Raw genomic sequence first — 13,895 nt, forward strand, 5'->3', positions numbered from 1 at the left:
CTCTTTAATTGAGAGAAGTCATCTCTGTTATGTGTTTTTAACACAATCTCTCCTCACAAACACACACAGAGGCAGAATCACACATTGGAGTTGACACAGTGTTATTTGTCAACCAGACAAAGCTGCTGTCTCCCCGCCTGATGTCTCTCCCTGCTGCAATCCATTACAGCCCCTCAGCGGATACTAAATGGATTAGCATGCACAACATGCAAGATAAAAAATTGTCAATTTAAGAGTCAGGGAAGAAGACAAACAAACTACTTACTTAGCGTCAGATGTGAAAAGAGTTTGTGCTTCATTTGCAGCACGCTGAGGACAGATGTCACGTGTCACTAGACTAATTTGTGTGTATTAATTCATGCCTTACTGAGTTATTTATGAGTTAGTAGGATGATTTAGATTATTATGGCAGGACTAAATCATATACTGTATAAATAATATATTTATGCATCAATGAACAGCATTATTTTGCAAAGATATGGTAATTAGGACTAATTGGATAACGCTCTATAATTTCTTTGGGGTATTAAGGTCTCATCTCTAATGTTTTATTAATGGACTTTATCTGAGGGATTTGTGCTACTCTTTACTTAATTGAAATGATAGAGAGCACAACTATACTTGGAGGGTACATAACTGGTCAGTTGTGTATTAGACAAATCAATAATAATATACAGTATGTTTGAATGTTCAATTAAGAAAACATTATGTAAGCTGGTCACGTAAGAGTCGATAGCTTTGTGAACAGTTTGCAAAATGGGGCTACATGTTCAAATCAGAATGGTAATGAAACTGTCCTGAAGTGGAGGAGGGGACTCCAACATTTTACCTTTGCTTTTAGCAGATGACGTTCTGTTTGCTCCTTCAGCTGGACACCTCCAGTAGGTACTTGGGTGGTTGTCAGCTGATTGTAAGGCAGGTGGAATAAGGGTCAGCACCTGCAAGGCTGAAGCCATGGTTCTTTACCAGGAAAAGGGTGGTTTACTACCTATGTGTGGGGAGTGAGTTCTTTCATAAACAGAAAAAGTTTGAGTATCTCAGGGCCTAACTCACAAATGAGGATAGACCACAACCCTGTAAACCCTAATTGTTGTTTTGGCTAGACCCGTGCATGCAGCTCAAGTGGTTATCATTTCAAGGAAGATACACTTCACTGTCCACATGGAGATGAAATGGTATGCGTATATAGATTTGTTCACTCTGGGATCCAGTTTCAAAAAGTAGCATATATGCCATCCCAAAACGCTGTTTCCCTGTGGATGAAACGATTCAACAAAATGCTTTTGCGTATGCTCCTAAATACATCTCCATGTGGACAGAGCCTGAGATTAGTAGAATACCTTGGATATCCAGAAGGGTCTTAGAATAGACTCACTGCTCCTTTACATCAAAAAGAACTGGTTGAGGTAATCAATGCATCTGATCAGGATGACTCTCGGTCCCCTCACTGGGGAGGTCTTCAGGGCATGATTTACTGGGAGGAGGCCCTGGGGTAGAAGAAGAAGAAGAAGAAGAAGATGGATGGATGGATGGATGGATGGATGGATGCCTGGATTGATGGCTGGAGAATGCTCAATACCCACAGCGACAGTGTAAACAGCCTTTGTGGTAACCACATTAATTATCTGGTTTTAACAGCTCAGCACTTTGATCATTTTTTACTCATGGCAGGGCTCCATAAAAATTGCAAACCATTTATTCTGTGGGGCTGGATATTCGCACAAAATTTTATGGCATCAATTTAGTGGAAGCTGAGACATTTTAGCCCAAAGTAGCAGTCATCCTTCTAGTGGTTCCAGTCAGGAGTCGGGAATCACCAAGGAATTCGTCATCTGTGAATCACTACCAATGCTATGCTGCTGGCATCAGTTCTATTCCATGATATCATAAGATTTCCATGATATTCTGTGTACATCAATGATATGAGTCATGCTGTCAAAGTATTAAAAACTCTTCCCTGTTTAGTAACCTTACGGTTTAACAAAACTACAAACAAACACCAACGTACAACCTGACATTTAAGTTGAATCGATTCTTCTCTTTGAAAAGCTTCCCCTTTATGAGTGCTGATTTATTTTAGGTCTTTCTGAGTGTATTTCTTATCAGCTTGCCTCCAGCGTTCATCATACTGTGGGATGACTAATACCTGTAGTTTTCCAAATCTGCAATAGTACACTGAATTTTGAAACCCCCATGTTTTTTTCTCCCTCTATCATCATCACAGAGTCGTCGAGAGTCGCTGCCTGCGATCCACCAGGTGGTGCGGCGACGTTTCTCTGGTACACTGCAGCTGCCTCCTCTAAGCAGGAGACACTCCTGTCAGGAGCACCATAATGACACCCGGCGAGGGTCTGCAGTACATGGGCTGCCTCTAGATCGTCTGGAAGTGCTGTACAGACGAGCTCTGGCCAGTCATGATGAGCACCGGTCAGTTACACTCATAAACACCTACATATTTTTGTCTTTACTGAGTATATAATTCCCTCCAAATTGCTACTTTGTGAAAAATGTGAACCTATATTCAGTTGAATACAGCACAAAGACATCATATTTAATGTTCAAACTGATTAACAGATCAGTCTCATACATTGAAAATGCATGGCGAAATACAACATACAGCAAAATACAACAATTGAACCCCACACTGTTGAGCAATTTAAAATTTACAGCAAGAATTTTAATGGATTCCACTTTCAGTACTTCAACATGAGGGTCTTTAATTTCTAGACACACTTACAGAGTGTTGTTAGAGGAAAAGGTGATGTAACAAAGTGGTAAACAGGAGGCTTGTGCTCAAAAGATTGATATCGCAATGTATCATCTCATTGTCTATGTGTGTCAATACAGATGTTACAGTATCAAAAAGGCTTGAAATCCTGTCATGGTATTTTTTAAGTACACATCCTCTGTGGCACAGTTTACAAAAAACTGTGATGCAGAGCACGTCTCATACCAAAACAAGTTGTAGGTGGCACTCACACCGGTGATGTAGATTATAGTATCATCTACTGCCAGTAAGGCTAAACTCAAACACCATAAAGACAGGAGTTTGGATGATAGTCATGAGCCATGCAGTAAACAAGGTAAAACACTGAAGCAACAATAGTCTTCACTGACACACAACACCAGGCTGTTTAGCAGTTAGCAACAACAGCTAGACTCAATGAGATCGTCGCCCAACCAGCATTGAATGATGCTGGAAAGTCAAAATCTCCCTAAACTTCTAAACAAAGTTTAGAACGAATGGGGTCAGGAGATCATAAGCACTTCATGCTATATTTGTTAGACCTTGAGCCAAACAGTGCCACTGATATAGAGCACTGTGGTGCCGTTTTATACAGAGGTAAAGCGAAAAGTCATTTTTTTCAACTGCAAGGGGACATAAAGTAAAGTGAAATCAAAACATTGTATGAAAAGTATAAAAACAATACCAAGAAAGGCAACATGAAGAGCCATTTTAAGTTTAGAAAGGAAAATATTACTATATTTGCATTTAATACTAGCTAATAGATTTTTTTTTTAATTTACTTGGATCTCTGAGGATCTGAATTTAAGTATTTAAAGTGTATCATCCTTAAACCTATACCTTTTCTGCTATCATCTACAATATAAATAAGAAAAAGAAGCTGCTTTAGTGAATTCTGTGTACAACATGTTTATGTCATGTTTATTTTGCTAAATCAATGAGCATTGGGATCTATATCATGAGGCTGTGGAAAGTACCCAGCCCTAGTAAACAGGCCCCCATCTTAGCTTTTAGAATGCATTGAAGGAATGAAATTCAGAATGTGTCTTTATTAAGAAAATGATAAAGTTTAGCAATTTATCGTTGAAATTCCTGTTTTTGTGCTGTGTTTAAATGAATATAGGTTGAAAAGAATTTGCAAATCATTGTGTTCTGTTTAATTCACACTTCACACAGTGCCCTAACATTTTTGGGCCTGGGGGTTGTACATACTATGCATACTAAACAACTTAAGTGCTCTTGCTGTTGGTTTGAATTCTAAAGGGTTTCTTTATCATTACATTATCATCTTTGCCATGTGTAAGCCTTATGGGGGTCTTGCCTGTATGAACACTTTTTTCAGATTTGGATGTCTTTATGTATTTATGCTCAAGGACCATTTGTGATGATTATGATGGGATTCTCAAATGCTGCAGTTATTTATGTTGGTAAATGGTGTTCCACCAAACTAGGACATAACATGAAATGTCTTAATCCCTATTTTCTGTTATTTTGCCACCATCTCTGAAAAGAAGCTGAGAAGAGTGGAACTTGTTGAGGTTTTCTGATGATAGTGGTGGTGGTGGGAGAGTATGTGTGTGATGGGATGAGATAGGAGGATAAGTGCACTTTTGCAGAGTGAGAGTGGAGCCCATCAGGGTAAAGGTTTCTGTTGAAGTTTCTAGTCCTAGGCTGACCTAAAGAATTGTACTTTTTTAATGCTGTGCTGAAGTTCATGCAGTGTGACTTTTTTGTTCTTAATGAAAAACGGTTTTGTTCATTTATGGTGGTCATTTTTAGATTTGTGGCTATGATGTGGTTGGGTTTTGTTTAATATATTTGACATAACTAGGAAAATGATGTGCAACCAGCTCAACTCTCACAAACTGTATCAGTGAAACTTAGTGTGTAGACAATACCAAAAAAGAAAGAAACAAATAAAGAATGGAATGTCTTTTCAGCATTTTAAGTAATATCAAAATCCCTTTTACCTAAAAAGATGTCTGGTAACTGCAGCAGTAAGAAGAAGAAATGTCTTTTAAATGTCACAGGCATTTGTATCTCTCCCTCTGTCTTTGGCATTCTCAGCATGTCTCTCCTTGCACCCTTTCCAGTCTTCATTCCTAAAATAGATAAAATCAAGTTAACTATATGGAGGATCTCTGTACCATAATAACATTATTTGGATAAACCAATTAATGGCTTTTAATTAAGTCCCCGATCATTTGAAATATAGTCTAAACTGCTTTTCCATCGTACCAACTGTGGATGGTTTGTTTAAATTTAAGGCATATAGTCACATCTTTCTGCAGGTAGTCCTATAAAAAAATCAAGGCTGTTAAACAATGTTTACTTTAGTACTGAGCATGAAATTTCTGTTCAGTGATGAAGCCAATTTGCATAAAACTAGAAAAATAGGCCTCCTGAACATTTGTAAATGAAAAAGAGTAGACTAAGCATTGTTAACCTTTTATTTACATGTTTACAAAAGGAGCTGCAGCTTCCGATTATGCCTATTTTTAGTTAGCCTATCTAGACCTAGATAGCGTTTACAATACTCAAGCTGTTGTCAATAAAACAATGTTGTTCAATACATGACGTAACTGTTAACACAGTGTCTATAATCAGCCCCAGTAGTTGCAAGAACTCAGTATGACTTTGGTAAGTTAAGATTTGAGTATCTGTTGCCAAATGTGCTGCAAACATGAAAAAGCAGGCTCATAAAAGCCACTCTCTCTGTAAAGGCAGCACAAACAGCTTGCGTATGAAACTCTGCATGTTTGTATTTGTGTTGGTTTTTGCTGAACAGCGATGATTGACAGTTGGTACAGAGAGAAACAGATGGAGGAAGCAGGAAAACTGGCATGGAGAAGCAGAGATAGGTGAAAATGGGGAGCAGAAGATGAGCAGTTCTGAGCAACCTGGAGAGAGCGAGAGAGAGAGAGAGAGAGAGTTTAAACAGAGAGACTGAGAGTCGTTTCAGCACTCCGGCTCGTGGACAGCAGCAGGCACCGTCATGCCCCGCGCGCTACTCTCTGTCCATTAACGGTTTGGAGCGCGGGGTTTCCTCCTCAAACTATCAAGACAGCCAAACGGTGTGTTTTTACTTTTTCGTCCAGCCTTTAGCTTCGACAGTTTTGCCTGTACGAATACCATTAAAGTAAAAGAAAAAAAAATGGAGTGTGCAACGCTTAGCAGAGAAGGAGCAGGGCTTGCAAAGCCACCAAAACATCTCTGGCGGCAACCTAGGACTCACATACGGATCAAACAGCGCTTCAACTCGGACAACGAGCGATACCTGTGCCGCAACCGGACACTGGAGAAGTTACGACCCGGGCTGAAGAAACCCCGCATGTCCTGGCCCTCCCCGGTCAAACGGTAACCTTCCTTTCCTCGTATTTATCTAAACTCAGCACAGGCAAAACCGGTTCGTTTGTTCAGTTAAACAACGTTAATATGCTAAAATAGCTTACCACTGCCATACAAGAAGTGTTAAACTTCTAACTGACGTACTGTAGTCATGACTAAAAACCGACGGTTTGTTTTCGGCAGAATTTAACAAGTTAGCATTCCATTTATTTTTGTTGACATATGTTTACCATAAAAAAAGCTTCATTAGAAACCCCCAAAATCATATTTACACCACCCTGTGTTAAAATAACCAGAAGACATCTCCAGTCCACTTTATTTGCTCTATTTAGCTTACACTGTCGAGGTCACAAAGTTAAACCACGATTAATGACTTTCTAGACCTGACATTTTTTTTAACACCAAGATGTAGACTGCTTCATCAGTCTAGGTTGGCTGTCGCAATGAAACTGCGAAAAGATATGTTAATCCTGTAGGCTGCTCACAAACGCCTGAAAGTCTGCTGACATACTGTAAATAAAAGATGAATGTCAGAGGGTTGGTAAAGCACAGACTATTAGAATTTTAATTATAGGGCTGAGCCATTAAACATGGGGCTGGATGCTTATTCAAAGTTAGTGCCTTTTACATACGAATTAGATAAACAGCCATCTAAACTTAGTTAAACCTTCCAATAAAATATGCCAGAAAATCTTAAAGCTACGTGTAATGCCTTTGTGAGTCCTGTGGACAAAGTATAAAGTCCTATTTTTTTTTCTTCTTTGTCCAGTCAATGTGTAGGTAGTGTTGCAAACAAAGGTAACATCTTGCTTTCTCTAAGAGGCAAATCTTTACATAATTGTGAACATTAAAGGAGGTAGAGGTCGACCAGATATTTGCCTAGCCAAATACTGAGCCTGATTTTTGGCATTTTGCTGATTATTGGTATCTACATTTTATTTTGAAAATGCCCTTTTTACAACACAGTCTGAGTGGCTGTATGTCATGAGTACTAGCCAATTAACACTTAGACCTGGATACCACTGACAAAATGAGTGCATGGCATCATTTCTTTTTTTAATTTTCTTTCTTTTTTTATTTATTCATTCACATATTGGAGTACAAGGTACATATGAAAACATATAAGAAATAATGTGTGAAGGAGTGGTAGAAAAGTGGCTTATATAAAACCACACCTAGAAGACATATAGGGTAATATAAAAACTACCAAAGCTTACTATACAGGTGCACCTCAATAAATAAGAATATCATCAAATTTGGTTTCTTTCAGTAATTTAATTCAAAAAGTGAAACTGATACATTGTATAGATTCATTACACACAGACTGATATATTTTAAGTGTTTATTTCTTTTAATTTCGATAAATTTTGGCTTACAGCTAATGAAAATCCAAAATTCAGCATCTTAGAAAATTAGAATATTGTTAAAAAAAATCTATATCTGAGACTCATGGTGTTATACAGAACTGAATAAGCCTTTTGGAGAAGAGGCGAAAAGTCTTCAAGAATTTGGAACCAGTCCAGCTGACACTTGATCAGCGTTGACCTGGATGACTGAGAACCTACACAGTGTTGTACTCCAATCAGCTAATTAATGCAAATGTTTCCTGAGCCTTTGAATGGTCTCTCAGTCTGGATCAGTAGCCTATACAATCATGGGGAAGACTGTTGATTTGACAGAAGTCTAGAAAACGATCATCGACACCCTGCACAAGGAGGGTAAGACACAAAAGGTCATTGCTAAAGAAGCTGTTTGTTCAGAGTGCTGTATCCAAGCACATTAATGGAAAGTTGAATGGAGGGAAAAAAGTGGTTAAAAACAAAAGTTGCACAACCAATTGGGATAACTGCAGCCCTAAGAAGATAATGAAACAAAGCCCATTTAAGAATTTAAGGGAGCTTCACAAGGAGTGGACTGCAGCCAGAGTCAGTGCTTCAAGAGCCACCATGCACAGATGTATCCAGAACATGGGCACTGCCGCATTCCTTGTGCCAAGCCACTCTTGAAACAGAGACAACGTCAGAGGTTTCTTACCAGGGCTGTGGACAAAAAGACTGGATTGTTGCTCAGTGATTCAAAGTCCTCTTTTCAGATGAAAGTAAATTTTGCATTTCATTTGTATGTCAAGGTCCCAGAGACTGGAGGAAGAGAGGAAAAGCACAGAATCCAAGTTGCTTGAGGACCAGTTTAAAGTTTCCACAGTCAGTGGTGGTTTGTGGAACCATGTCATCTGCTTGCACAGCTGTCTACCAGGAAGTTTTAGAGCACTTCATGCTTCCCTCTGCTGAACAGCTTTATGGAGATGCTCATTTCATTTTACAGCAGGACTTGGCGCCTGCCCACAGTGTCAAAAGTATCAATACCTGGTTTAAGGACCATGGTATCCCTGTGCTTGATTGACCAGCAAACTGGCCTGACCTGAACCCCATTTATAATTGGTGGGATATTGTGAAGAGGAAGATGTGAGACATCTGACCCAACAATGCGGAAGATTTTTTGGAGATACTCAATTTTGTGCTTTCATTATCTGTAAGCCATAATCATCAAGATTAAAAGAAATACGCACTTGAAATGTATCAGTCTGTGTGTAATGAATCTATATTTTGAATTGAATTACTAAAATGAATCAACTTTTTGATGATATTATAATTTATTGAGGTGCACCTGTAAATGCATATCAGTTTTAAATATCAGTTATCAGTCTCCTGAAAAAGAAAAAGACTGATAACTGATATTTTAAACGGATTAAAAACAACATCAGTTCACCCCTGAAAGGAGGTTTCAGGTGCCCTCTTATAATCACCTTGTGTGACATCCACCTTGTGGCAGCGGTGACAGACATTTAAACAGCTATAGAAGTATCCAGTCTTGTAGCTAATATTCTTGTTTGTAGATAATGAAGAGGCATCAGTAATTTAAGGTTGTTACAGAAGAAGCAATTAACTTTAATACTATTGTATGAAATCTAGTTTTTAAACATCCTTAATGCTACTACCTGTTTTTTACTTTGGCTCCAGCATGTTTACTAGCCTTCTAAAACCTTTGTATAATATATTCACCTTTACTCCTCGTGATTTGTTGAGCCCTCGCGCTGTTGTGGAGAAGTGGGACTGCGAATGCTTCCTTAAGAGTCTTTTGGCCTGGCCAGATTTTGCTCCTCGGATCTTCACAAATCTTTTCGGGATGATGATTTATCAAGTTGTTCCTCATGTTGCTCGTATTCCCCATGAAGTGTGTTGCTGCGGTCTGGCAGTGTCCGCATACTATCTTTTGTTTGTCTGCCACTTTTTCTCCTTTCTCATTTCTTGATACCAGGAAGCCAAAATATTTCCATATGTCGGATTTAAAAGTCATTGGAGCCTCCACAGTCTCAAAAGCTTTGTCACTCGTCTCTCTTCGCTGCTCCATGAATCCGCCATTTTCATGCTCTTGAATGAAGCGAGTGGAGCGCAAAGCATGGGGGTTACGATGGGAATTAAAGTTTCCATGTCTATTATCTCTGCTCCACTAAAAAAACTACACTTTCTGCCCTGAAGGCAAACAATTTGAAACCATCACATGTCCGGGACAGGATTGAGACACTTCTGGTACCACGGTACCACAGTATTACCAGTACCGTTACGCCCCTAGTTAAGTATGCATTATAGTCATTCGATGTGTCAATCTGTGTTACTGCATGTCAGTTATTTAGAGTGTTGTGTAATCAAAGACACAATTATTGATAGCACAATTGCTGCATCCATAAGTAATGTATAGACATGTTGTTCATCATAGCACCTATTTGGTAACTGTAGATATAAGAATATCTTCTAAAGTTTATACAAAAGCTCTTTTTGAAGAATGATTGACTGTGAAGCAGAATGCATGATTCACCATCAAGAGTGTATTTTTGGTTGAGGAGCAATTCATTTAGTTTGACTTTAGTCGTCTGTCAACCCATGCATGGTTAGCTGTAAGCTGACACTGAAAAGCATTGATTGATGATGGCTTTTGGGAAAGAAATTGCATGAATTACATCCAATAACTAGGAAATGTTTCAGATTTGTTATGTCTACATGACCCAATAGTTTTGAGAGATCAGACTCTCAAGATGGTTGCAGACCTGTTACACATTTGTGTGTAAGTAAGAGAGTAAAAAAAATATTAAAAATGCAGTTAAGGGGTTGGAAAATTGGAATTCTGCAACTTCATGCAAATACTGTTTTGTAAATTTTAGAAAAATTGAATTAGAGAATAATTTGTTCTCTTATTTTGTTGGAATTGATCTGATACCCCTCATGTGGTAGGATACAGATAAGGGTGATTTTAACCAGTGTAGGTGTCTTTTTGTGGCTGAGTGGGTGTCTCCTTCAGGAGCTGCCTACCTGTTCTTCAGGCTGAGCTTCATGTTTTGCTTTGTGCATTCTGAGGATGCTGAAGGAGATGTGAGTGATGTTTTGCTCACAGCAATTTCCAAAATCTTATCAGTCAGGCTGCTCAAGAGCTCTGACTCCCTCTGTCTTTTTTTGCCCTTCCTATCCTGCTTTATACTGCGTAATGGAAGGGAAGAGATAGATCATCTGTATCAAACCCTTTTTGTATTTTAGATTTTCTTTTTGCAACAAAAAGCCGCGCTTTCAGGAATGCTGAAAAAGAAACAAAGGGAAAAGAGGAAAAGAAATACAATATTTGATTAAAAAATTCTTTTAAATAAAGAAATATATTATAGGACAAAATGTTGATAATGTAGGCTAAAGACTACATTGCTTTCCACATTATTAAGCAAATGACATTTTTCTCTTATTTTCAAGTATTTTCAAGTCATCAGCCATTAGAACATAATTCAAATGTTTTTGAACAAACTTCATAATGATAACTGTCATTTAAAAAAAAAAAAAAAAACCCCAAAATGCACTTTTCCACATTATTAAGCACGGCAGAGTTTTAAAACATTTTTTTGGTTGTAAGGGTCATTTGTTGAATTGGCAGCATTAGGAGGTCATACTTACTGAAATCAAAAGCTATGCCAATCAAAAACATCTTAACAGGCCAAGTTACATGTTAACATAAAGACCACTTCTTTGATATCACCTTCACAATTCTTGCATCCATTGAACTTGTGAGTTTTTGGAGAGTTTCTGCATGAATTTCTTTGCAGAATGCCAGAATAGCCTCCCAGAACGGCTGTTTTGATGTGAACTACCTCTCACCCTCATAGATCTTTAGCTTGAGGATGCTCCAAAGGTTCTCAATAGGATTGAGGCCAGGGGAGGATCGGGCCACACCATGAGTTTCTCTCCTTTTATGCCCATAGCAGCCAATGACACAGAGGTATTCTTTGCAGCATGAGATGGAGCATTGTCATGCATGAAGAAAATTTTACTACAGAAGGCACTGCTCTTCTTTTTTACCATGGCAGAAAGTGGTCAGTCAGAAACTCTATATAATTTGCCTAGGTCATTTTCACACCTTCAGGAACCCTAAAGGGGTCTACCAGCTCTATCCTCATGATTCCGGCCCAGAACATGACTCCGCCACCACCTTGCTGACGTCACAGTTTTCTTGGGACATGGTGGCCATCCACCAACCATCCACTACTCCTCCATCTGGACCATCCAGGGTTGCACAGCACTCATCAGTCAACAAGACTGTTTGAAAATGAGTCTTCATGTATTTCTGGGCCCACTGCAACCGTTTCTGCTTGTGAGCATTGGTTAGGGCAGCTGAATAGTAGGTTTATACATGACTGCAAGCCTCTGGAGGATCCCACACCTCGAGGTTGGTGGGACTCCAGAGGCACCAGCAGCTTCAAATACCTGTTTGCTGCTTTGTAATGGCATTTTAGGATCTGCTCTCTTAATCTGATGAATTTGTCTGATAGAAACCTTCCTCATTATGCCTTTATCTGCAGGAACCTTCACTGTGCTCTGAATCAGTCACAAATTTCTTCACAGTATGATGATCACAATTAATATTTCATGAAATATCTAATGTTTTCATTCCATGTCCAAGGCATAACACTATTTGACACTTTTGGCAGCAGAGAGATCCTTTTTCTTTCCCATATTGCTTGAAACCTGTGGCCTGCTTAATAACGTGGAAAAGTGCATTTTGAGGTTTTTGTTTAAAAAAAAAAAATGTTTATTATTATGAAGTTTGTTCAAAAACATTTGAATTATGCTCTAATGGCTGATGACTTGAAGAATACTCAGACTGTCATTTGCATTAATATTTTGGAAAATAAGAGAAAAGTGTCATTTGCTTAATAATGTGGAAAGTGGTGTAAAACATGGAGATAAAGGACAACATTGCTCATGTTTTTTCAGTGTTGTACAGGCCTTAAACATCAGGCTGCTAGGGTTGCTTTTGTCAAATATTTTCCAAATTTTTATGAAATTTTATTTGGGTCATCTATTGAATCTTTAATGGGTTTGACAAAGAAATCCCTCAGGGTTACAGAAGTGAGTTAAATATAATTAAGAGATTAAATATGACTTACACATACATGCTCTGACAAGCCAGCTGTGAATCTGGTATGTTTTCAGAATTAAATGTGTCACTTCATGTGAGAAAACTAATTATAAATAGAAATAAAAACACAAATGGATAACCGAGTTTACTGGCATCAACCTCTGTAGATTTGAATGGTCCTTAAAACGGCGTCGCCTTCAGAGGAAGCTTTCTTTTACCCTCACTTTAAGGATGCAGCCTTGACTATTTTACGTTAGTTTCCTACATCATGGAGTCCGGCTAATGTGTTAATGTCAGTCCTGACACGTTGACAGTGAAAATGCAAACAAGTTGAGCTGTAGGTAGGAGTAAGAGAAATGAGTCAGCTACCTTTATAGGCGACACCACTGGCACTACTGTAATTCTTCCCTGAATACATTTTTACTCTTTTTTTTGTCCAAGACTATCTCTGGTGATGGTGTATCATTCCAGATGACTCAGAACTGTTTTTTAATTATTAAACACCCTCTGTACAGGTGGGAGAAATTTATATAAGAGCTGATATTAAACCCGAAAGGTCATTACAGTCTCATTTTTTTCAATCTTCATATCTTTCTTACAGTGCCCCTTATGGGCTGTATGGATGCTGCTTTTATAGATGGTATGGTGTATGATTATATTTCTTTAATGTGAAGAAACAGTCTTAACTTCTTTTTCAAAGTTGATTGACAAAACATTGACTTTTAACATGAACCTGAAATAAAAAAGGAATGAAATAAAGAAATAATTAGCACTGACACCTTCCCATCTGTTGATTAATGAGCTATCATCTGACCAAAATCTTGTTGGTCAGAGAGTTGGGGTCAGCAGAGGTAGAGAGGTGAGTGTGCTGCAGTGGGCAATCCGGGTAGAGAGAGGGACACAGCCGTGACGTAGAATATGTTATTGAAATGCTACTGTGAGTATCACTGCTCTGTCAACCGTCACTGTATCTATTCCTGCCGCCTTTAATACACCAGTTGACAAATACTTTATATTAAGTCCTCTTTATGTGATCAATTTTTTATTATTTTCAAGAAAGTTCATATACATAGTTCAAGTACATAGTGTTGTGTCCCATTAGAAGCCAATATACAGAAGAGAGATTATTTGCGTAAACATGCAGCAATATTGAACAGAGGATAAATGAATAATAGGCCAAAAGAAAGAGTGCAAAATAAAAATAAGCCTGCCCCTCTGTTCTCAATAATTACAAGTACACATAGAAAAGTAAAATAAAACACCCCATCCAACCCATACCCACCCACCCCACCCCAAGGGCCCTGAGGATGGACCAAAAAAGTAATAAAGCTGTTCAAAGTGAAGCCTCAAG

At 38.4% G+C, this 13,895-nt stretch overlaps 1 protein-coding gene across 6 annotated transcripts in view; it reads left to right on the forward strand.

Moving 5' to 3' along the window:
* The window catches only part of LOC121512582 (cAMP-specific 3',5'-cyclic phosphodiesterase 4D-like), a 129,369-nt gene that overhangs the window by 24,525 nt on the left and 90,949 nt on the right, over nucleotides 1-13,895 (forward strand). For 3 of the 6 annotated variants that reach the window (XM_041791918.1, XM_041791919.1, XM_041791921.1), the window contains exon 3: nucleotides 2,225-2,427. In XM_041791918.1, coding sequence (XP_041647852.1) covers nucleotides 2,225-2,427 — 203 coding nt within the window. Of the gene's footprint in view, nucleotides 1-2,224; nucleotides 2,428-5,738; nucleotides 6,104-13,895 lie in introns of those variants that run through there. The other 3 variants (XM_041791920.1, XM_041791922.1, XM_041791927.1) reach the window with 2 other exon arrangements.

This window comes from Cheilinus undulatus, linkage group 7 (assembly GCF_018320785.1).
Source record: "Cheilinus undulatus linkage group 7, ASM1832078v1, whole genome shotgun sequence".
NCBI classification, from domain to species: domain Eukaryota; kingdom Metazoa; phylum Chordata; class Actinopteri; order Labriformes; family Labridae; genus Cheilinus; species Cheilinus undulatus.